Source organism: Anabrus simplex, chromosome 1 (assembly GCF_040414725.1).
Source record: "Anabrus simplex isolate iqAnaSimp1 chromosome 1, ASM4041472v1, whole genome shotgun sequence".
Classification (NCBI taxonomy): domain Eukaryota; kingdom Metazoa; phylum Arthropoda; class Insecta; order Orthoptera; family Tettigoniidae; genus Anabrus; species Anabrus simplex.
Genome location: NC_090265.1, coordinates 866,502,932 through 866,528,593, shown reverse-complemented (window position 1 = coordinate 866,528,593; position 25,662 = coordinate 866,502,932). Strand labels below are relative to the sequence as shown.

The 25,662-nt window shown below is 38.0% G+C and overlaps 1 protein-coding gene across 2 annotated transcripts in view; it reads right to left on the bottom strand.

Moving 5' to 3' along the window:
* chico (insulin receptor substrate 1 chico) overlaps nucleotides 1–25,662 on the bottom strand; it is a 454,841-nt gene that overhangs the window by 62,951 nt on the left and 366,228 nt on the right. For both annotated transcript variants that reach the window (XM_067136485.2, XM_067136486.2), the window contains one exon: nucleotides 20,419–20,497. In XM_067136485.2, the coding sequence (XP_066992586.2) occupies nucleotides 20,419–20,497 (79 nt within the window). The remainder of the gene's footprint in view (nucleotides 1–20,418; nucleotides 20,498–25,662) is intronic.

The window sequence follows — 25,662 nt, the reverse complement described above, 5'->3', positions numbered from 1 at the left end:
AACTGATGAGGTGTAGTACAGCATCGATAAAATCCACTGATGTCGTGATGTACCATCTCCCGCGTTATATCTCGTTCAGGTTAATATGGTGAAAGCAACACTCAGTCAAGATTTCTCTGTCATGCGTTAGATTGTAATGACACGAGAAAGTTAAATTGACACTTTGACTTTTAAAGAGCGTTGGATTAATACTATTTTATCTGTTTGAAGTCAGAAAAGATAGTGTAGTGAAGTACACAACACACTGAATCTGCTTTAACTACACTTTTATTTTACACCACAATGATCGCTACACAAATGTACAAAAAGAACTCACTCCATCTTTACTTTTTTCTGCCGCTTTTCTCTCGGCAAAGAAGAGTTATCTATGGTTTTTAGTTCACTCAAAGTCCACTAGGGGCGGCTTACACCGCTCCCCCTTCAGTAACCAAGTTACGATACAAAGACAATATAAACATAAACAAAATATACCATAATCACAAGAATATTAAATATATACAACATCATCCAAATAGCGAGTGGGAAACCTGACAATCCTTCCACTACGTGATTTTGTTACCACTTTCTCCCTGCTGGGTTTGTCCTGGGAATCCGCAGTTGATCCATCAGGGGGGCAGAGTCCTTGCAAGACACCTGGTCGTTCTTCATGACGAGCTGTAGAAGTTTCATCATCTGCTGCTATGAAGTAGGCTGGTTTCAGGCGATCAATGGAGACATTCACAGATTTATTTTTTATGGTAACCGTGAAATATTTATCAGTTTTGGCAGTTACCAGGAAAGGACCTTCATATGCGGGTTGCAAAGGCTTTTTCACTCTATCGATTCTCAGAAATACAGAAGTACATTTACTCAAGTCTTTATGGATGAACACAGTTCGGGAAGTTTTGTGCTTAACTTCCACAGGCCTGAGTTGCTGCATGTGCTGCTGAAGTTTGGAGACAAAAGTTTCTGGTTCGATATGAGATGGAGGGTTATCAAAGAATTCACCTGGAAGTCTAATATGCGTGCCATACACCATTTGTGCAACTGAACTGTTCGAGTCCTCGCGGAGTGATGCGCGTAGACCTCGCAACACAGACGGAAGGGTGTCTGTTCACTTTATAGAGTTGTGGGCTTTGATAGCAGTTTTTATTGTTCGGTGCAGACGTTCAACTTTACCATTGCTCTGCGGATGATAGGGTGTCGTACGTTTAAGCTTCACACCACACAATTCGGAAAGATTCTTAAAGAGCTGACTTTCGAACTGTCGGCCTTGTCAGAAACTAGATTTGCTGGGACTCCAAACCGTGTCACCCAATGATCATAAAATGATTTTGCTACCGTCTCTGCTGTTATATTTTGCAATGGTATTGCTTCCATCCAGTTGGTGAAGCGATCTATACATGGGAGGAAGTAGAGATAGCCATCAGAAGGTGAAAGGGGGCCAACAATGTCTATGTGAACAGTGCTGAACCTCTCATCAGGTTCTTGAAAATGGCTGACTGGCGATTTGGTATGTCTTGTTATTTTGCTTTTTTGACATCTCATGCAAGCTTGCATCCACTTTCTGACGTCATTCTTGATACCAGGCCAGATAAACTTGGGAAGTCATCAGCCTAACAGTAGTCTTTTTCCCTGGATGCGCCATGTTGTGGATCTGAAGAAAGAATTGTTTGCGAAATTCTTTTGGAATGTATGGCCTTATGTTGTTTGTGGAGGTATCACACCACAGTAACTTTCCAGAAGGCAGTGGGTAGCTCTTGAACACGAGTGACTGACGTTCCTCTTGAAGTTGTTTAAGTTCACTGTCTTGACGTTGGCTTTCAGCGACTGTGTCGTAATCGATGACAGTCATAGATTCAATCTGTGACAGGTTATCTGCAACAATATTGTCCTTGCCACTAATGTGTTGGATGTTTGTTGTAAACTGAGAGATATACTGAAGATGTCGCAGCTGCCGTGGAGATGCCTTCTCATTTTTCTGATTAAATGCAAAAGTGAGTGGTTTGTGGTCCGTATATATTATGAAGTCTCTTCCTTCGAGAAAATGTTTGAACTGCTTGACAGAGAGGTAGATTCCTAACAGTTCACGGTCATGGGTGCTATACGCTCTCTGTGTATTGCTTAAGGTGCTATACGCTCTCTGTGTATCGCTTAAACTTCTTCGAAAAGAATCCAATAGGTTTCCATCCTTTTTCTTCATACTGTCGCAGGCCACTTCCTACTGCAAAGTCACTTGCATCTACTGCCAGTGCCAGCTGGTATGTTGGGTCTGGAAATGTAAGCAGTATTGCATTTGCCAAGTCCTGCTTACATTTTTCAAATTTTGTGATAGCTTCTGGTGTCCAGTGAATTTGACGCTTACCTTTCTTTTTAGCACCTTTGAGATAAGCATGCAAAAGAGACTGCGTTTTTGCTGCATCCTTGAGGTAACGTCTGTAGAAATTAACGGTACCTAAGAATACACGAAGGTCATGAACTGTCTGTGGTAGTTTGTAGTCAACAATCGCTTTCACTTTATCTGGTAAGGGTCTGGAGCCTTCCGGGGTGATTAAGTGTCCCAAGAATTCCACTTGCTCTACGCCAAGTACAGATTTGGAGACATTAATTCGGAGGACAAATTCATGTAGCTTCTCAAACACAATCTTAAGATGCTCACGATGTTCCTCTACTGATTCTGAAGCAATTAGGCAGTCATCAAGATATGGAAAAATAAAGTCTAGGCCTCTAAATACCTCATTAATGAAACGTTGGAAGGTGCTTGGTACATTACGGAGTCCAAACAGCATCACATTAAATTCATATAAGCCAAACGGAGTGATAATAGCGGTTTTAGGTTTGTCTTCCTCTGCTACAGGGATTTGGAAATATGCCTTGAAGAGATCGAGCTTGCTAAATATTTTCTTACCCCGCAAAATATGTTGAAAATCTTCAATCTGAGGAATTGGATATCGTCTGGGATAGTTTGTGCGTTCGGTTGTCTGTAATCACCGCATGGTCGAAAAGTTCCATCCTTTTTGAGGACCACTTGGAGAGGACTAGCCTATTGCGACTTTGATGGTCGAATAATTCCACTGTTTTGCATAAACTGGAATTCCTGTTTAGCAATGTGTAGCTTCCGAGGATCCAGCTGCCTGGGCTTGCAATATACTGGTTGGCCTTCAGTTGGGATGACGTGTTGAATGTCGTGTTTGATTTGAGTAGGTAGTAAATTTGGTTTTGTTAAATCTGGGTAACTGGATAAGAGATCGGCAAATGTTTGTGCATTTGACATTGTGCTAACAACATTATCAGCTGTGATGGCTGTTACTTCACCCATGACAGAGAGTTTAGTCTCGCCATCAATTAACTGCTTTTCATTTAGGTCAATTAGTAAGTTGAACTTCTTCAGAAAATCAGCACCTAATATGCCCTTGCCAATTTTAGCTACTATGAAAGGCCATTGGAATTGTCGACGGAGTCCCAAATCAATATTCAGTGTTCTAAGTCCATAAGTTGGGATTTCTGTGCCATTAGCTGCAAACAATTTAAAATCTGGGTAACAGTTTCTGTTACTGGAAGTGACAGGGATTATTGAAACATCGGCTCCACTATCCACTAGGAAGTGCAAACCCGTGTTTTTGTCACGTACAAATAAACAGGGTTTACAGCAATCCTTACTACTTTCAGTAGTGGAGCTTGCTGCCAACTCTACCACTGGTTGGTGTTTTCCAAATTTTTCCAAGAGCATGGAGGCTTGCATTTGTCAGGGAAGCACTTATTACCAAATCTGAAGTGGTAGTAACAGTACTTTCCGTTTGGATCGTACTTCTTTTTGCTTCGGTTTCGGCTCGAACTTCGACTGCGGGGCCTAAAAGTGTGTATCGAAGCTATCTGTTGCTCTAGGACGGCTATCTGTGCAGATAGTTTCGTGATAGCGTCGTTACTTACGGACGCATCAGTACCGCTATTTTCCACACTGTAAAGTTTACTGCAGGGATTCATTTCAATGATTTTGTCGGCCATAATTGCGATTTTTTCCAAGTTTTTGTCAGATACAATTAGAACATGTTTGATAGAGCCTGGTAGTTTCTCAAGCCACAAGGTATGAAGCACTTTTTCGGAAACATTCACGCCTGCTAAGGACTGCATTTTCCTTAAAAGCTGACTAGGTTTCAGATCGCCTAATTCTAGGCCTGTTACCAACCGTTTTATTTCTTTATCTTCGCTTTCCTTGAAGAAGGCGTTCTTTAGCCGCGTCATATTTATTCAGTTCCGAACTTTTGATAATGTCCCAAATGTTTTCGAGATATTTAGGTTCGAGCTGAGACACGAGGTAGTTAAATTTAGTGTCCTCTTGGGTAATTCTTGAGATAGAAAACTGAGCTTCCACTTGAAAGAACCATATTTCAGGTTTTTCTATCCAGAAAGGAGGGATCTTGATGCTTACCTTGTTAGCTTCACCTACCATGTGTCCTGAATGAGATTCGTTGCCGTTGGCATACCCGTTGTGTTGTTTTCATCCATTGTTCTTTACGCTTACACTACACTTATGCACTTCGCGATGTTTATTGCACACTTCCGTCACTGAATCACGTCGGGGTCACCATTTTTGTAGTGAAGTACACAACACACTGAATCTGCTTTAACTACACTTTTATTTTACACCACAATTAACACCACAATTATCGCTACACAAATGTACAAAAACAGCTCACTCCATCTTTACTTTTTTCTGCCGCTTTTCTCTCGGCAAAGAAGAGTTATCTACGGTTTTTAGTTCACTCAAAGTCCACTAGGGGCGGCCTCCAATAGCACCGAGTATCACAGTTCGTGCCACAGTCGGTCACTTAAATTGAACTCAAAACACAGTTTAGAGTAAAGATATTCGATACCTTGAATTAAAAGCATAATTCTGGGTTCCAAAGTATAGTTCTTGGTTCAAAATACTGTTTTACAGCACAGTTCATAGCACAGTTTTTTTCTTTACATTATTTACAGTTTATGGTACAATTCATTCTATGTTCAAGAAAATAAAATCACATTCTCTTTAGATTTACGGTATTTAGTTGAGAATGATATTAAATATCGTGGTATTGTGAAGTGCGAGTTGCATTTAGTTAACCGCACACGAATATGTTTAAATGTTCTTGAATGTTTGCTACACCAAATATTAAGTATATAATAACTGTCAGTTTCCTTCAACTATGTTAGTATTGTTGAAAAATGGCCTTAATATTCAATGAATCGTCTTGTATGATTGTTCATAAATACATCATATTCGATAATTTAATCACCAAAAATATGTCAAGTTGGAGACATCAAGAATTCAGAATTCTACTAGGTTATAAGTCTCACAGATTCGAAATTCCTACGTCTGAATAATACGGGGTCAAATGCTCAAGTTACATTATCATCCGTAGTGAATTTTTACAAGTCTCATGTAGCACTAGTTAAACCTTAAAGTTCACCTTAGCATAGGTTAAGAAATTTACAAGTCTGAGTTACTTTTGGCACATGCTGAATATTCACAAGTATCAACGCATGATTGAAATTTTCATGAGTCCGGCGAACAGTATTACGGACGATACATTTTCGCATTCACGACCTGTATAATGTCGGTTCGACATACCGCCGTGGTTGAGTTACGATGCATAACTAACTTGCTTCAATGACCCCCTCTCTTTTATATGCAGAGTCGAGGCCACTGCAGTTCACTTGCAGAAAATTGTGTTTCATTTCACGTCGATTTCTCAGTAACCTGTAGGCCGATTAACATGAAATTTTAATATGATGACATCTAATTAACGAGCTTCACGGGGATGTGCTTTTGATATCTCGACTGGTTGCCGAGATATTAAAAGTTATCCAGAATATTCCAGGCGAGTCGGTGACACGTGGCGACTACGTCACAGTCGATGACGTGTGCTCTTCACTCTCACTCACTCCGAGCGTTACATTGTTTCGCTAACCTACATACTGTGATCAGCTGTTCCAAGCCGTTCTATTTCCAATTCTTGATAAAATAATAATGTCCCAGGAATAAATATGACCTTAGGTATTCCTGGTACAATAGACATAACAGTTTGAGAAGAACATTTCAACAACATTCTGGACATTAATAAAACCACCACCACATATGAACCGATCAATGTGAAGACATGCCTAGCGGAAACTGAACCCTTTACGACAGAAGAGGTATACGGGACAATAACATCTCTAAAAGACAAGAAGGCAACATGTCCCAATGGCATATGTAATGAACATATCAAAGGCTCAGTTAGCCTGCTATTTCAACGAGTCACAGATATGTTAAACCTATGCTTAAAAGAGGGCAACATACCAGAAATATGGAGGATCTCGACAATTAAGTTACTATTTAAGGGAAAAGGCAATCAAATGGAACTGAACCCCTACAGGAGAAATGCCCTGGAAAAATGCATATTGAAGATACTCACAAGCATTATCACAAAGTAAATTTCCAAAGAAGTAGAACGCAAGATTCTGGAAGAACAATTTGGTTTCTGAAAAGGCAGGAACACTCTCCACACCATTAACAATTTAATTGATGATATAGAAGATGAAATAAGGCATCCTCAAGGACAATTCCATGTAATCTTCGTAGATTATACCAAAGCTTTCGGTACACTAAATAGACGTATCCTAATCTCAAAGCTGGAATCAACAACAGGAAAAGATAAACTCACTGCACTGAACCATAACATGACGATAGTCAATTTCATTCAGATCACAGACGGTGTAACCACATCGAAAACAATAACTCAGACCAACGGCGTCCTACAGGGGGACCCATTAAGCCCCCTACTCTTTAATGTTGCCACATATGATATTGTACAGATGATTAGACAAGAGATGGAAGATATAAAAATGTACATATATGCGGACGACATGGTCACTGGATCGAACTCCACCCACAACCTGTGAAGAGCCACAAACCAATCTGAGAAGTAGGCACAAGAAAACAAAATAGAAACTAACCGAAAGAAACTGTACAGATGACATTCCGCAACGGAGGTCGAGAAGCTGCGGAGGACAGGATATATTTAGGACCGAAACCTCTTGTGACAGTCAACAGCTTCAAATACCACTGCAAACTACTGCCAGATCTTTCAGAATACACGTAAAATCCCGTGCAGCATCTGCCACAAAAGCAATTTTTGACATCAAAGAAATATCCAGATTATTAACAACTGCTCTGGCCTTATTCCACGCAAAAATAGTTCCCATGATATAGATGTTGATTCCCATAGGGAACCTGAAACATTTGTTCTGAATGAGTAAATTTATAATACCAATATAAATGGTCCATTATTGGACATTATAAATTTTCCAGCTAACTCATTCCTGGTTGCCGGCGTTTCGCCCCCGTGTGCTAGGCTGGGCTCATCAGTTGGTACGCCGGCAACCAGGAATGAGTTAGCTGGAAAATTTATAACATCCAATAACGGACCATTTATATTGGTATTAAAATAGTTCCCATCGCAACCTACGAAATAGATATTATTGGGGATAAAACTAAAAGATCTAGTGACTTTGGAAGCAGTTAAATCAAAATTCTTGAAAGCTGCTCTAGGTGTTTCAAAACACAGAAAGTCGAGAGTAGTATACAAACTCGCGAGAGAACAGTTCTTTATAGAAGAACTGCGTATGAGACTCCCATCTACCAACAGCTCGAATAAACTGCTCCTTGGAGGACAAAAGAAACAAAAAAAATCTGGCTGGACTATTATACTACAGAAGCCATGGTAAATAGATCCTGGGCCAACACAAATCAGGACCTCTGACACCTGGTGACCTCAACAGTTGTGCATCGGTACCACCACAAAGTATGCAAGAACAAGCGTTTTCACGATCCCGGAATAACTGTGTATGCAAATTGTGCGATCAACCTTATGATCGTTACCACATGACCACTTGTAAAAAATGAGTAATATCCCTGGTAGACTTTTGTGCTTAATTAAAATGTCTATAATGAAAATGCGGGGTAAAAAATGTATTGTCAAAACTTATGTAACTTATATACACAAATCATGTGAATTTCTTAAATAAATAAATAAATAAATAAATAAATGAATGTGTAATTAATTTTGGGCCAATACAGACCTAAGATAATTGACCATTATGGTTAAAAATATTAATACTGGCAAGGGACTCGGTCAGAAAAATCCGCTTCTTTTCAATGAATGCTTCCATGCCACACTCGATCACGATCATGATGTGTGTATGAGTCATCAGTCCATAGACTGGTTTGATGCATCCCTCCATGCGACCCTATCCTGAGTTAACCTTTTCATTTCTACGTAACTATTGCATCCTACATCTGATCTAATCTCCTTGTCATATTCATGCCTTGGTCTACCCCTACCATTCTTACCACCAACACTTCCTTCAAAAACCAAGTGAACAAGTCCTGGGCCAAAAAAAGGTCAAGATGGCAGTGACTTACATGATGTTCGCGTGTAATATTGTCGCTTGGAACTATTGAATAATCGGTCATTCTAAGCTAAAATTTACCATCTGAAGCACCAGAGTGAAGCTGCTAAGTACTTTTGTAGTGAGTGTGGTTTTAAATCTGCGTTGTGGAGATTAGTGTTCATTAAAGGATCACTCTCATACCTATAACCTCATCTTGTTAGCTAAAAGATAATGGCCGCCTCTGTTGATGGAGGTCGGCAAGTTTTTTCTAACTCAATGAATCTAAATAATGAAAATCAGCAAGTCTCAAGTAACCTCACGAATGGACAGAATAAAGAAAGCATAATTCCCACCCGTACCGGTGATCCAGCTAACCTCATGACAACCTCTATTACTGTTCCTAACACACTTAATCAATCTCCTAACAACCCAAGGTTAAGTTACTCTGCAGCAATGCAATCCTACCCTACCAAAGATCAAGCTATTGTTATTGAATCTTGCGATGGTATTAGTATCCGAGATTATATACTAGCAATTGGAAAAGTCACTAGCCCTAGTAACATCCGATTTGTCTCACGGATATCTAATGGAAGAATATGTATCTTCCTTGCAAGTCAAAAGTGTGTTGAAGAATTAATTTCAAAACATCGTAAGATTCTCATAAATAATGTCTCCTTGGAAATAAGACCTCTCCTAACTAGAAACAAACGAGTTATTCTATCCAATGTTTGCCCTGTGATTCCTAATATTGTTATTGAAGAAGAATTTCTCAAACTCGGCATTAAACCAATGTCAAAGATATCACCTATTAGAGCAGGTTTAACAATCCCCGGATTTTCTCACATTCTCAGTTTTCGGAGACAGATTTATATTCAAAATGAAGACTTTAACAAACTTCCAGACTCACTCCAAATCGAATATGAGGGTACCAATTACTGGATTTATTTATCCTCTGACACACCCACCTGCTTTCTTTGTAAAACTGAGGGGCACTTAGCTAGAAACTGTCCTGATAATGATGAAATAATAAATGAAGGCTCCTCATTAAATCAAAACAATCATTCTCGTGGCAAGATCAATCTAACAGAATTTCCCCAATTAGTAGAGGATACACAAAAAATTGAAACAAACTGTCAAGAAAATATTACCTGTACTCCCTCACAAACTACTGTTCAGACAACTGCTACATCTACATCTCTTCAGTGTTCTCAAAATCAAAACTGTGGGCCTTTACCCTCAGGTGAAACGACTCTAACCTCTCATTTGGAATGCCCTCAAAACCCCTCATGTGTTCATCTTGCTGGACCAAAGAGACCAATATCACTATCTAGCAGTGAAACTACAGGCAGAAAAGACCTTGATTTTAAGGAACCTCCCCTAACAACTGAACCTAAGACAAGTGAACAGACAGGGAAACACAAGACAAAACAAACTTACAAGAAACCAAAGACAGAAAAAGAAAGCACAACAATTAGTGATATGCTTAAGCCAATTAAGCAAGTTCTAGAAGCCAACCCTCAGTCCTTTCCCCTCAATTACTTACAACTCCAATCCTTTTTTGAAAACAGTATTGGAGTTAATGACATTGCAGCAATAGCTTCCAATTACACCCAAGATCTAGAGGGTTTAGCCCAAGCCCTTCAAAAACTATATCCATACTACACTGAAAAATCCATTAAGAACAGGAGTACTCGAATAGTCAATAAACTGCTTAAGGCTAGCAGTGAAAACCGAGGTGAAGCAATTAACAGTTTAGTTCCAGATTACTCCAGCGATGACTCTACTTCCCTCACATAATAATGATAAAATTCCCTCTACACTTGTTTGTCATTCTTATGACTATATCATTATTTCAATGGAACCTCAACAGTTTTCGATCACAGCGAGAGTATTTACAACTTCTACTAAATAAACATCAGCCTTCAGTTGTCTGTCTACAAGAAACTAAATTTAGAGACAACTTTGTTCCCCATTTAAGACAGTTCAACATACATTATAAAAACCAAAGTAATCCAAATCATGCAAGTGGAGGCGTAGCCTCCTATGTTAAAAATAATTTACACCATCAAGAGGTTCCTTTAACTACTGATTTAGAAGCAGTCGCAGTTTTATTATACCTTCCACAAGCTATATGTGTATGTAATGTTTATTTTCCTACGAATAGTACATCTCACGCTGATGATTTAAGAAACCTAATACACCAACTCCCCAAACCCTTCATCTTGATGGGTGATTTTAATAGCCACAACAGTTTATGGGGTAGTCGCAATACTTATGCAAGGGGGAAAGAAATAGAGAAGATACTAGATGAATTTACTCTAGTATTATTGAACTCAACTGCTCCAACTCGTTTTGATATAGCACACGGAAAATACAGTAGCATAGATTTAACTATATGTACGCCAGACATAGCTGCACTATTTAACTGGTCCATTTATTCAACTCTACAAGGAAGTGACCACTTCCCCATCATAATTAATGATGATCAAAGTTCTTCAGACAACACATCAAAACTCCAATACTGTAAATGGAATTTAAATAAGGCAAATTGGCAATCATTTAGAAAGATTGTAAATAACTATTTAAATGATCTAACTCCAACAAATAAATTTCCTTCTAAGCACATCAATGATATTGTTCAAGACTTCACTGAAGTAATAATTAAATCTGCTGACCAGAGCATCCCAAAAACAGCTCCTATGCCCTTCAAGAAAACGGTTCCCTGGTGGAATGACTCCTGTAAAGAGGCTATCAAAAATAAAAACCATGCTTACTACCTATACAAAAGAAATCCTACGCCTGAAAATAAAATCAATTTTCAAAAACACCGAGCAATAGCACGAAATAAAATAAAATTAAGAAAACCTCCTGGTTAACATTCATCTCCTCCTTAACCTGCCAAACTTCACAAAAAGTTATGTGGAATAAAATCCAAAGAATAAGTGGCAAATACAATAAATTCTGTATTACCTCTCTAAGAGATCCAGTCGCTGGGTCAATTGTAAATGAACCTCAACAAATAGCTGATCAACTGGCTAAATCATTTTCAAAAATCTCTAGCGATAACAATTATGAACCTGAATTTCTTTGCATGAAAACAACTCGAGATCCAATAGACTTAAGTGAAACTGTGCCTACACCGAACTATGCTTATAATGATACTTTACAGTTACAAGAAATGGTTACAGAACTCAACAAATGCGGCAGATCTAGTCCTGGCCCAGACACCATTCCATATGAATTTTTAAAACAGCTTCCACATAGTGCACTCAATTATCTACTTGCTATTTTCAACTACATATGGAGTTCCAAACTATTTCCAGATCAATGGCGTTGTGCTATTGTAGTGCCTATACTCAAACCAGGAAAGGACATTTTGATCCCAGATAATTATCGTCCCATCGCCTTGATAAATACAATGTGTAAGCTACTGGAGAAAATTGTTAACAAGAGATTACGCTGGTATTTGGAACATATACACTTTTTTAGTGATGCACAAAATGGTTTTCGTCAAGCACGTTCAACAACAGATACTCTGATATGTTTAGAATCAGAAATCCGAGAAGCTTTCCTAAATAATCAGCACCTCATAGCTGTTAGTTTAGACATTGAGAAGGCATATGACATGGTGTGGAAAGACTATCTAATTGAAACACTGATGAAACATAATATTTCAGGAAACATGCTTCACTTCATTTATAATTTCCTTAAAGATCGCCGAATTCAAGTCAGGACAAATGGAACTCTTTCACATGAAGTAACCATTGACAAAGGAGTTCCCCAAGGATCAGTCATCAGTGTCACATTATTCCTCGTTGCAATAAATGGCATTGTCTCCAACATTCACCTACCAGTAAAGGCTTGCCTTTTTGCCGATGATTTGACTATACTAAGTGCAAAAAGAAATAAATTAACTACTCAACAGTTACTTCAAGAATCAATTGATAATATCCAAAAATGGGCTAAAGTTACAGGGTTCAAGTTTTCCAAAACTAAAACCAAATGCATACTCTTCTCCAAATGTAAACATACTGTACAAGACCCTGAGCTGTACATGGACAATCACAAAACTGAAACAGTAACAACTATGAAAATCTTAGGAGTTTTATTTGACACTACGTTAAGTTGGATACCTCACCTGAAAAACCTTAAAGATGACTGCTTGCGAAGGCTGAACATAATGAAGATCCTGGCAGCAAAGAACTGGGAGGCAGACTACCAAGTGCTAATGAACACGTACAAAGCCATTATTAGGGCTAAATTAGACTATGGCAGCATTGTATACAATTCCGCAAGAATGTCTTCATTCAAAATCCTTGATTCCATCCAGTCCTCAGCACTTCGAATTGCTCTAGGAGCCTTCCGTACCAGTCCAGTAGCCAGCATTCAAATAGAAGCAAATGAACCACCACTCACAATTAGACGTAGACAACTAAGTTTGACTTACGCACTCAAGGTAGCAACTATGAGTGAATCAAGAATTAAGTTGTATGCTTTTCCTAACAAGCATCAAGGTACACTCATTAAATCAGGATCACAACCACAGCCTTTCAATGTCAGAATAGCCAAGTTTCTTGAAGAACTAAATTTAAATATCCCTCCAATACTCCTCACAGACAACTCTCTTAATGTCCCACCATGGACTATTATCCTTCCAAAAATTAACTTTGAAATAAATTACAGTGTCAAAGATGAAACTGACAGATCTCACTACCATCAATTATTTCTTGCAATTTCTAATAAATACCCAAGGCACACTGCAATCTATACTGATGGATCAAAATGTGAGGAAAGAAATGGATGTGGGATTATATATTTTTTTTGCTAGGGGCTTTACGTCGCACCGACACAGATAGGTCTTATGGCGATGATGGGATAGGAAAGGCCTAGGAGTTGGAAGGAAGCGGCCGTGGCCTTAATTAAGGTACAGCCCCAGCATTTGCCTGGTGTGAAAATGGGAAACCACGGAAAGGGATTATATATCCTGAACGTACCATGCTATACCGATTGCCTGACTACTATACAGTCTTTTCTAATGAGCTGTACGCAATAAAGCAGGCTATGCTATATATTTTGAAAACCAGCACCTGTAATAACACCATCATTTTTTCTGATTCAAAAAGTGCATTAAACGCAATAGAAAGTCCATCATCGAAACACATCCTTGTACAAGAAATACAACTGTTGTTTAACAACATCATGAAAGAAGGCAAACAAGTCATCTTTGTGTGGATACCCTCTCATAGAGGTATTCAAGGCAATGAATATGCTGATGAAGCAGCTAAAAACACTACTTACCTCCCGCTAGGCGATCTAACAATAGCTACCCCTCACACTGACATTATTGCCTATGCTAAAACAAAATTATACCAACAGTGGAAGATAAAATGGCTTCAAACTTCGAACAGCAAACTCCACGAAGTAACAACGGAATCTACAGTACAACACTATCTTCACAACCTTCACAGGCAAGATCAAGTCCTAATAACTAGAATAAAGATTGGCCACTCCAAGATAAGTCACAGCTACCTCCTTGAGAAGAAACTGCCTTCCATCTGTACAACATGCAATAGTGTGCTGACTGTGAAGCACATCATAACAGACTGTTCACTGTATGACAAATGGCGCCAGTACCACGGTATACCTAAGGATATTAGGGGACACACTCATCTCCTTCACTGTGCAAACAAATTATCAAGTTTTTCAAAGACACTGGTCTGTATTCAAAAATTTAACTGTTCAGTTTAAAATACCAAAATCTTTTATATTTTTTTCATTCTTCACCCTACTGTAATTTAATGTAAATTCTACAGTTAGAAGTCACGATAAGACCTTAGGGTTAAAGTGACTCTAAATTATCTTAATTAATTAAAAAAAAAAAATCCTGGGTGTCTTAAGATGTGTCCTATCATTCTATCTCTTCTTCTCGTCAAATTTAGCCAAATCGATCTCCTCTCACCAACTCGATTCAATATCTTGACTTCATTTGTGATTAGATCTATCCATCTCATCATCAGCATTCTTCTGTAACACCACATTTCAAAAGCTTCTATTCTCTTTCTTTCTTTCTGAGCTAGTTATCGTCCATGTTTCACTTCCATACAATCCCACGCTCCACACGAAAGTCTTCAAAAACATCTTTCTAATTCCTATATCAATGTTTGAAGTGAGCAAATTTCTTTTCTTAAGAAAGCTCTTCCTTGCTTGTGCTAGTCTGCATTTTATGTCCTGCCTACTTCTGCCATCGTTAGTTATTTTACTACCCAAGTAACAACATTCATCTACTTCCTTTAAGACTTCATTTGCTAATCTAATATTTCCTGCATCACCTGCCTTATTCGACTGCACAACATTACTTTTGTTTTGGTCTTATTTATTTTCATCTTGTACTCCTTACCCAAGACTCTGTCCATACCATTCAGCATCTTCTCGAGATCTTCTGCAGTCTCAGATAAAATAACAATATCATTGGCAAATCTCAAGGTTTTGATTTCCTCTCCTTGGATTGTGATTCCCTTTCCAAATTCCTCTTTGATTTCCTTTACTGTCTGTTCTATGTAAACATTGAAAAGGAGGGGGGACAAACTGCAGACTTGCCTCATTCCTTCCTGGATTGCAGCTTCTTTTTCAAAGTCCTCGATTCTTATCACTGCAGACTGGTTTTTATACAGATTGTACATAATTCTTCGTTCTCAGTATCTGATCCCAATCACCTTCAGAATCTTAAATAGCTTGGTCCAATCAACATTATCGAATGCCTTTTCTAGATCTACGAATGCCATGTAAGTGGGCTTGTCCTTGATTTGATCCTCTAAGATCAGACGTAAAGTTAGGATTGCTTCACGTGTTCCTACATTTCTTCTAAAGCCAAATTGATCTTCTCCCAACTCAGCTTCAACTTGTTTTTCCATTCTTCTATAAAAAATACGTGTTAAAATTTTGCAGGCATGAGATACTAAACTAATGGTGCGGTAGTTTTCACACCTGTCAGCACTGGCATTCTTGGGAATAGGTATAACAACATTCTGCCGAAAATCGTATGGGACTTCTCCTGTCTCGTACATCTTACACACTAAATGGAATAACCTTGCCATGCTAGTTTTTCCTAAGGCAGTTAGTAATTCAGAGGGAATGTCATCAATTCCAGGTGCCTTGTTCCTATTTTGGTCACTCACAGCTCTGTCAAACTCTGACCTCAAAATTGGGTCTCCCATTTCATCAGCATCAACAGCCTCTTCTTGTTCCAAAACCAAATTATCTACATCTGTACCTTGATACAGCTGTTGGATATGTTCCTGCCATCTTTCTGCTTTTTCTTCTTTCCCCAGAAGTGGCTTTCCATCTGAGCTCTTGGGGCCGATGACCTTCGATGTTAGGCCCCTTAAAACAACAAGCATCATCATCATCACCCATCTGAGCTCTTAATATTCATACACCTAGATTTCCTTTCTCCAAAGGTTTCCTTGATTTTCCTGTATGCAGTATCTACCTTTCCCAGGACCATAAAACCTTCAACATCCTTGCACTTCTCCTTCAGCCATTCTTCATTAGCTACCTTGCACTTTCTATACACTTCATAATTTAATCACCTGTATTCTTTTCTGCCCTCTTCATTTCTAGCATTCTTGTATTTTCGTCGTTCATCAATCAGGTCTAGTATCTCCTGAGTTATCCACTGATTCTTACCTGATCTTTTCTTCCTTCCTAACATTTCTTCAGCCTTCAGCCTTTTCATTTAGCCCTTGTGCAACATGTTCCTTGAAACAATCCCTCACACTCTTTTCTTTCAACTTGTCTAGATCCCATCTTTTTGCATTCTTTCCTTTCTTCAATTTCTTCAGCTTCAGTTGGCATTTCATGACAAACAGGTTGTGGTCAGAGTCCACGTCTGCTCCAGGGAAAGTTTTGCAATCCAACACTTGGTTTCTGAATCTCTGCCTAATCATAATGAAATCTATTTGATACCTTCCAGCGTCTCCAGGTCTCATCCAAGTATACAGCCGTCGTTTGTGGCGTTTAAACCAGGTACTGGCAAGGACTCAATTACGATCAGTGCAGAATTCAACCAGATGACTTCTTCTTTCGTTCCTTTGTCCCAATCCGAATTCTCCTACTGTATTACCATCTCTTCCCTGGCCTACCACAGCATTCCAGTCTCCGATCACAATTAGATTCTCGTCACCTTTTACATAATGTATTAAACTCTTCTACCTCTTTGCATATTCTTTCGATTTCCTCATCATCCGCTGAACTAGTAGGCATATAGACCTGCACTATTGTGGTGGGCATTGGTTTGGTGTCTATCTTGACGACAATAATTCTTTCACTATGCTGGTTGTAGTAGCTTACTCGCTGCCCTATTTTCTTATTCATTATTAAACCAACTCCTGCATTTCCCCTGTTTGATTTTGTGTTGATAATTCGGTAGTCGCCTGACCAGAAATCCTGTTCTTCCTGCCAACGTACTTCGCTTATACCAACTACATCTAACTTTAGTCTATCCATCTCTCTTTTCAGATTCTCTAACCTACCACAACGATTCAAACTTCTAACATTCCACGCTCCGACTCGCAGAATGTCAGTATCCATCTTCCTGATTATTGCTCCCTCTCGTGTAGTCCCCACCCGGAGATCCGAGTGAGGGACTAGTTTACCTCCGGAATATTTTACCCGGGAGGAAGCCATCGTCAGTACATCATTCATACAGAGAGAGCTACATGCCCTCAGGAGTTAGTTACCGCTGTAGTTTCCCGTTGCTTTCAGCCGTGTAGCAGTATCAACACAGCTAAGCCATGTTGAGTATTATTACAAGGCCGTATCAGTCAATCATCTAGACTGCCGCCCTTGCAACTACCGAAAGGCTGCTACCCTCCTTTCAATGAACCATTCGTTAGTCTGGTCTCTCAACAGATACCCATCCGATATGGTTGCACCTGCGGCTCGGCTATCTGCATTATTGGGACACGCAAGCCTCCCCACCGCGGCAAGGTCACATGGTTCGTAGGAGAGGACGATCATGATAGCGCGAGAATTTTACGATGATAGGGTGATTTCCCTGCCTGACTACTTTAGCAGATGTTCAGCTGCATTGTTCCAGTCTATGACAGCGACTGACATCATTATTCATGGAAAGGTCAACCAATAATTTATTTTTTAAGATATTGAATGATTTCTCAAAAAAAGTCCTGTGATGGTTCTTCCGAAACACCATGTATTAGGAGACATTTTCGATGACTATACTGTTCAGCCTGGTCCAGCATATCATCTTGTATCTATAGGTGAACATTGAGTGTGTCCAATTTTTTCATCATGTCATTGAATTCGGCACTGTTTCCTGCAAAATCGCTGACCAGTGTTTGTAGTGTATTCGGTGGGCTGTGGTTGGTAGCGAGCCTAAAAGTCTTTCATGATTCTTCAAATTCATTTTCTTCGTCACTTTCCTTAGAGTCATGTTGGCAAACAGAATATGAAGTAATTTTTAAATTTTAACACAAGTCACACTTGTACACACTTTCTGCTGCTTATATTGCAATTTGAGCTGGATGTTTACGAAGCATTATTACTCACGTCTCACAAATCACCATGAAACCAGTACAGATACATAGGAATCACAATGAACACTTTGTTTATTAATATCTTATAATGCCAAATTGAATCAAAGGAGAAGGCATGAACAACTTATGTTGTCTACAAAGAAATCTTACAAGGCCTATCTATCAGTCATCATAAATTAATAATTGCTCCCGTGAGAAGATAGGGCAGGTTGCTAGTTGATTTAATAAAGTAATTATGTATAAAGGTAATTAGTACAAGATAAACTGATGTTATTGGCAATCATAAGATATATAATTTACTCTTCCCTAAAATAAAATCAATACAGGAACTTGAAATGTGATAGGAATCATGCCTTATTTCTGTGAGAAAAAAGTTGATAACTTCACTCAGTGGAACAAAAACCATAATAAATAAATAGCAGCATTATTTTGAGTGATGAAATTAAGACAGCTATGAATTCTTTTTTCTGGGCTCATTTGTGCTCTTGTTTTTTGTATCTTAAGTACAGGTTGCCAACGTTTTGAATACATTCCAGTTTTCTTGATCAAAGTGACTGATGTACCCCTACTTGACCCAAGGTAATCAGTCTCACCACGTAGCTAAAATCCACTACGAAGGTGGTCATTGTGCTTCGCCTTATATAATCTCTCCTCCCCCAGCTAACATAAGCCCCAGGGGCATCTTGAAACATCTGAAAAATGATGATGTCAGAATGACGAGTTGAGTCAGGTTTTTACTGCTCTATTTATGAAGGTTATCAAACTGCCTATTGGTCGGAGGGAGGGGAAAAGACTATATAGAGTAAAGCACAGTGATCAACTTTATAGCTAATTTTAGTTGCCTGGGAATAAAACATGCATTCATCACCTCACTTCATAAAGAATACTGCAATGCATTTGAAATGTTGGTAGCCTTGAACTTAAGGAACAAAAAGCAACCAGGTTCAACCTGGAAAAAGAAGTTAATAATAATAATAATTTAACAGATCATGGAAACCTCACATTTAAGATAAAAATCCTTTATGGGAAGGACATTTTCAAATCTATTAGGCAGTTCAATAACCTTGCAAGAAAAGCAGTAACAACATGTGTTGTCTCGCCGTTCTGATATTATTATGTTCCAAATGTTTCAAGATGCCCAACCCCACGGCTTCCACTAGCCAGCAGGAGGAGAGATTGTATAAGGTAAAGCACAAGGACCATCTTCGTAATTGATTTTAATTGCCTGCGAAGACTGATTAGCTTTGATCGAGTAAGGGTACATCAGTCACCTTTATCACGAATAGTGCAATGTATTCAAAATGTTGGCAACTTGTATTTAAGGTACAAAAACAACATGGTTTAACCCGAAAAAAAATCAGAAGTTAATAATAATTTGACAGACCGTGAAACCTTCAGTTTAAAATTTTGACAGCATTTACGGAACTATCTTTTCATTTCCTTCCAAATTACTGTAACTAATATTCCACAGTTATTCTCTGAGGGTTAATATTATATTACAATGTACTTTACTACTGAAAAGAAAACTGTCATGAAACAATATGGAATTTCAATTTGTCCTGATCAGGACAAATATTTCAAGTTCCCTATGGGATTGAAATCTATATCATCTGATGGCCTAGCAGGCATCATATTTTGTAAAAGAGACCAAGTCTCTCATAGTGCATTGGCACTGCCGGTGGCCTCCACTACATATACTAGCCATGCACCTCTGTAGTTGTGCTAGTTGCCAACTGATGAGCCCAAATTAGCACACATGGGTGAAATGCTGGCAACTAAGAATGAGTTAGCTGGAAAATTTATCATTTCCAATAACAGACCAATTCTGCCTGAATTCTGCTTCACAGGGATCACTGTGCTGATTGCTAGCATGATCCTCATGTAGATAAATCTATCCACAAAATTACCCTGCATGTATCCCCTGGGTGGTGCTAAACAAGCAACAACATATTGGGAGACAAATCATCACCAATTGTTGATCTTCTGGCTATATGGATTCAAATAAGTCTTTCACAATCAGTCCTTTCCAATGCCAATCTGCGAAGATATTAAGATATAGCCTGCAAAACTATTAAATTAATATCCAAGGTATATTTAAACACTCATCATTAGGAATGAGATGAGAAGTAAGCATGTTGTAACAATCTAACAGCATGTTAAGTGCTTACAAATGACAAGGGAGTATGATAAGGTAGAGGTTAGATTAAAACTTCTCAAAGGAGTACTAGTAGCATGAGTAAAAGATAACACAGCCACTTCTCAGTTTGCTGCCACAACTGAGTAAAATATAAAATAACCTCCTTTTCTCTCACCTTTGCTCAGCAGGGCAATTTTTAATTTATTTGCACTTTTCAGTAAATGCTTATTGGCTTAAATGCTCTGTTCCAATGATGAGAATATGCACTTTAGGGATTCCCAAAACTAGCATCATATGAGAGGCTGGTGCATAAGAAACATGATATAAACTGACCTGGACTCATGGCCATGTATCCACCGGTTGAGTCCAATGGTGAAGAACCACAAGGACTGTACATCTCCATGTACGAGCTCTGTAACATACAATGTACTCACATACAGTATATATACTAGAGTGTAAAAGTAATTGCAAGAAGGGTTTACATGGAACAAAACCAATATTTGAGGATTAAAATTAATTAATTAATTAATTAATTAATTAATTAATTAATTAATAAGTAATGGAAAGGAACAAACAAGTGGCAAATCAAGTCATACATAGAAAGATGGCAACATGAATAGCAATACACCATAGAATAAACAAAATAACAAGACAGCATTGGAAGAAGGAACAATAGAAAACGGAAAACAAAAAGCGTGAAGACATGAGTGATGAAGCTGACAATCAGAAATGAGCTTGCTGAGTGACTGGAAGAAATGGGGAAAATTCACTAACTGGTGACTGTGGAGGGCAGTGATTCTTGGCATAATGGTGGGATTTTCTTAAGGAAATGGAATCATCATCATCTTTCAAAAAGCTAAACCTGTGTTTTCAGCCTTTCTTCAGCAGTCCTTTCCATCTCCACATAGGAAGAACACACAATCTCACCGACTGTATTTTTAGAATAAAATGTTTTTGTTCTTCTTCTTGTTTTCTTCCCTAAGATCTTGCAAAATCAACAATGTTTTTGAAAAGAATATTATGATAAAGTAAGTGTCTAGTGGAATATATTTATATGACCAACCCTTATCCCGTTTCTCTACAGGCTCAGGTATGAAGTGTGATGAATCTTCGTACTGAATGTTTTTACAATTGGATGCCCTTCGTGATGTCAACCTCATCAGAGGAGTTAATAAGACAGATTGAATGACGTGATATAAGATAGTAAAAATGGAGACGATTAAACCCGGTGCCAGTACATAGCCGTGGCAGGTTCGATCCTGGCTCAGCCCGGTGGTATTTGAAGGTGCTCAAATACAACAGCCTAGTGTCGGTAGATTTACGGGCACGTAAAAGAACTCCTGCAGGACTAAATTCCGGCACCTCGGCGTCTCCAAAGACCGTAAAAGTAGTTAGTGGGACGTAAAGCAAATAACATTATTATTAGTACATAGCCTACTCATGCTGAAGAGCAAAAAGAAGTCTGCTCCCCATCCAACGGACGAATTATCATCAACAGCCCCATATGCCTTCACTCCGTATGAACACTATGGAGAGGTTTGGAATTAAATCCAGGCTTTTGGCCCACAATCTAGTGATTAGAAATTGTATACTACCACTGCTCCTACCCTGCTGGCCAACATTCTGATGGTGAAAATTTTTTGACCAATGGAACTCGAACCAGCTAACCACGGCGTCAAACCATAGAGACTTGACAATTTAATGATCATGGCACCAGGCAGGCTAAATATCCAATGGAATATGAAACTTAACCTTTAGAGTGCCAAGGAGTGCAATTGCACTCCTGAATCTTGCTAAAATTGCCAGGAGCCTGACTGCAATCTTCTTTATTCAGTCTAGCAATCTGGTCGTAAAATGGGTGGCATACACACTGTAAATAAGTGTGGCACTAGGAAGATTAATTAGAATGGCAGTATATCAAGTCATATATAGAAAGATGAGAACATGAATAGGAACAAATAGGATGAACACTATAAAAAAGTCAGCATTAGAAAAGGAGATGACGAATAGTATGAAAACATGAAAGGATCCTACACTGCTGTTTTCAGATAGATAGGCTCTATCCTCATCATCTAGATCTGTCAAGATGGGTCCGCAATAATTGACGACGCCCACAAGTAGAAAAAAGCTTGCAAGGAACTGAGAAGAAATGGAGAAAACTCACTAACTGGTGACTAAGGAGGGCACGGTATGTAACCATCGGACAAGTAATTTTTGGTATAATGCTGCAATTTTATGAAGGAAATGAAATACAAAACTTACTTACAAAGGCACTTATATGTGCACAAAAGGATAGGCTCTAACCTCAAAAACTCTTCTATAACTGTTTAGATCTGTCAAGGTGGGTCCACAATAAGTGATAAAGACACAACGATCTCATTAAAACAATCATCAAGGGTGAGAACACCAGAGGCAGGACAAGACTTGAGTACATCAACCAGATAACGGAAGACACTGGCTACCGGACATATTAAGAGATAAGAATTTAATATTATTCTGTATTGAAGTGAGTTCACTAATAAGTTAAAATAAAGTATAAAATGGTTCAACCATTGAATAAGAAATGTAAGTTTACATTCCTATTTAAATAAAATTGGAACCGGTTTCGACCAGTATTTTTGGTCATCATCAGCCGATCACAAATAAATGTAAAACAATGCACCGGTAAATAAATTGCGAAGTATAAAGAATTCTGCAGGTTGCTGATAGTGAAGCACTAAAAACTTTAGGCAGTATCGTGCATTGAAATATAGTCAATCACTTATAAGATGCACGGGTAAAAATATGAAGTTTAGATGATACTGTCAGATGCAGTTTATGAAGCACTATGACATAATGTTATGAAAGAGGTCTAAAATGAAAAACATATTTATCAGCTGCAGTTTATAAGTCACTGTATAATTTTAAGGATCAGCACTGCATGTCAATCACGGAGAAGTCATGGATCAAGAACGTTAGTAAGACATAAGCATTAGAGTGCACTGTACAAATCAACAAATTCTTGAAGAGTTTAATTGCAGTTTATGAGGCAGTGTATAATTTTAGGGAATAACACTGCTTGTTGGTAGATCCAAAAATGATGAAGTCGCAGATCAAATATATAAGTGTATTAAGGAGCAAGTTCTTGAAGACTAGATCAGCACTGTGCTTCCAGCAGTTTCGTAAGTTAGATCAATGACGTTATTAAAACATGTGACATAGAGAAAAAGCAATTGCGAAGAGAAAAAAAATACTAAAAATCACAATATTGGAGCAGTTGAGGAGCGTAATGACACAGTGTGATATATTTTGAAGGTAAGAGTTGAGGTCAAACTTATAATAGCGTAAAGTATAAATTTGAAAATTAGAATGGTCAAAATCATTAGAGATGTTAGAAAATGTAATTCAAATGGGAGGGTGAAAAAAGAGGAATGTAATGAAGAAAGAACAAGTTGAAGCAGAAAAATAATGAATAAAATAAAGGGAAGAATAGGGAAATAAATGAGGAGGTGAAGTAGTTTTAAGGTGGATCAGGAGGGTGGGTTATAGGAAGTGGAAAATGTTGGTAGGAACTATATAAGGACTGGAATAATGAATTTGGGTTTGTAAATTTAGCATTTTTGAAAAAGCAGATAAGAAAGTCGAATAAAATATTAGGTTTTTCAGAAATGTCATTTTAATTCAAATTGGGGTTGAAGTATTGGTCAAGATGAATAAAACAATTTTCAGTTGTGTTTAGAAGACGGCCCTCGTATTTTTAAGTATTTTTATGTCTTTATCAACACTGGTGAAATTAAGATTAGATTAGAATCTTGTATGTGTTTTCCTATTGCTGAGAATCTGTTGTATTTTATGGCATTGATGTGTTCAGAGTATCTGATATTCAAGTTCCGTCCTGTCCGTCCAATATACGAAGAGCTACAGTTATTGCATTGTAATCTATACACACCAGATTTAGAAAAAAAACCATTTGATTTATTAATTAAATTAGAGTTGTGTAATAAATCAAGATTTCTGTTATTGCTTCTAAAATAAATGTTCATGTTATGTTTTATAAGAATGTTGGTGATTTTATAAGCATTTTGAGAGAAAGTAAAGGTGGGAAAATGCAGTGGTTTTGGTTTCATTCTTTGTTAATGTATTTTTAGGGCTGTGTTTGAATTTATTAATAATACGGTTTATGAAAGAATTGTTAAAGCCATTTAATTTTGCAACAGTATGGATGGAGTTTAATTCAATATTTAAATATTTTTTTAGACATTGGAGTGTTAAATGCACGAAAAATTAGGGTGTTATAGGAAGCTCATTTAAGTGCTTGTGGGTAGAATCTTGCTGGATAGAGGTTGCTGTTTGAGTTGGTTTTCTGAAAATGTTGTAAGTTAAAGAATAAGGATGTCTAGTAATAGTTAAGTCAAGAAAATGAAGGGTTTTGTTACAGTATGTTCAGATTCAAGGGTAAATTTGATGTTGGCATCAATGTTGTTGACTGGAAGATTCTTCATTTAAAATAACTATAGTGTCATTATCATTTAGACTTTCACGGCCTGTGTAACTATTCATGTAGTATATTTTGGGCTTATGCCGTGTAATTAATTATAAACACACACTACGCGTTTCAAAAGGAACCTTGCCTTTCTTCAACAGGAGACAACAGAGAAATGAAACGACGCATTAAAGACTGCTAGGAGAAAGTAACAAGGAACTTAAAATGGTGCCCTAAGATGTGAAAGGGACACCATTTTAGCCCCATGCTAGAGACAACAAATGGCAACAGTAAAGCATCATTCTCTAATGGTTCTGATAATAGGTAGCCATGATTCACTGAGGTTGTAGCCTGTATCACAGTTGAAATTATCTGGGTGTTAACGTATTTCAACCGCCTCCCTGATAATTCTTGGGCGATATTGCTTTATACGGGCAAGAACATCCACTTCTTGGAACACGACATCATGACCAGGTGTTCAGGCATGATCAGCAACAGCTGATTTATCAGGTTGGTTGAGTCTGATACACCTGGTATGTTCTTTGATGCGAGTACATAATGTTCTCAAAGTCTGCCCAATATAAATCTTGCCACAAGTACAGGGAACTCTGTAGATACCACGTTGTTGCAATTTAGGTAAACTCTCCTTAGTTAGTCGCAGGAGTTGTCCAATCTTAATTGAAGTTCCAAAAACAGTTCGTACATGGTACCTACGTAAGATTTTAGCAAATAGATTAACAATTAAGTATTTATTTTCCACCTAGTCGATACAATGATTGCTTAAGGCAATTTTTAATGGTCAAAAGTGGTACATGTTTCGTATATTATCAACATCTTCAGCCACATAACACTGTTTAGATGAAAAATGTATAAAATTGACAAAGTAATGCTTTAGAGGAAGTGTCCTTAAAATTAATCTTGTCAATCTTATGTTAATTTTAAGGACACTTCCTCTAAAGCATTACTTTGTCAATTTTATACATTTTTCATCTAAACAGTGTTATGTGGCTGAAGATGTTGATAATATACGAAACATGTACCACTTTTGACCATTAAAAATTGCCTTAAGCAATCATTGTATCGACTAGGTGGAAAATAAATACTTAATTGTTAAT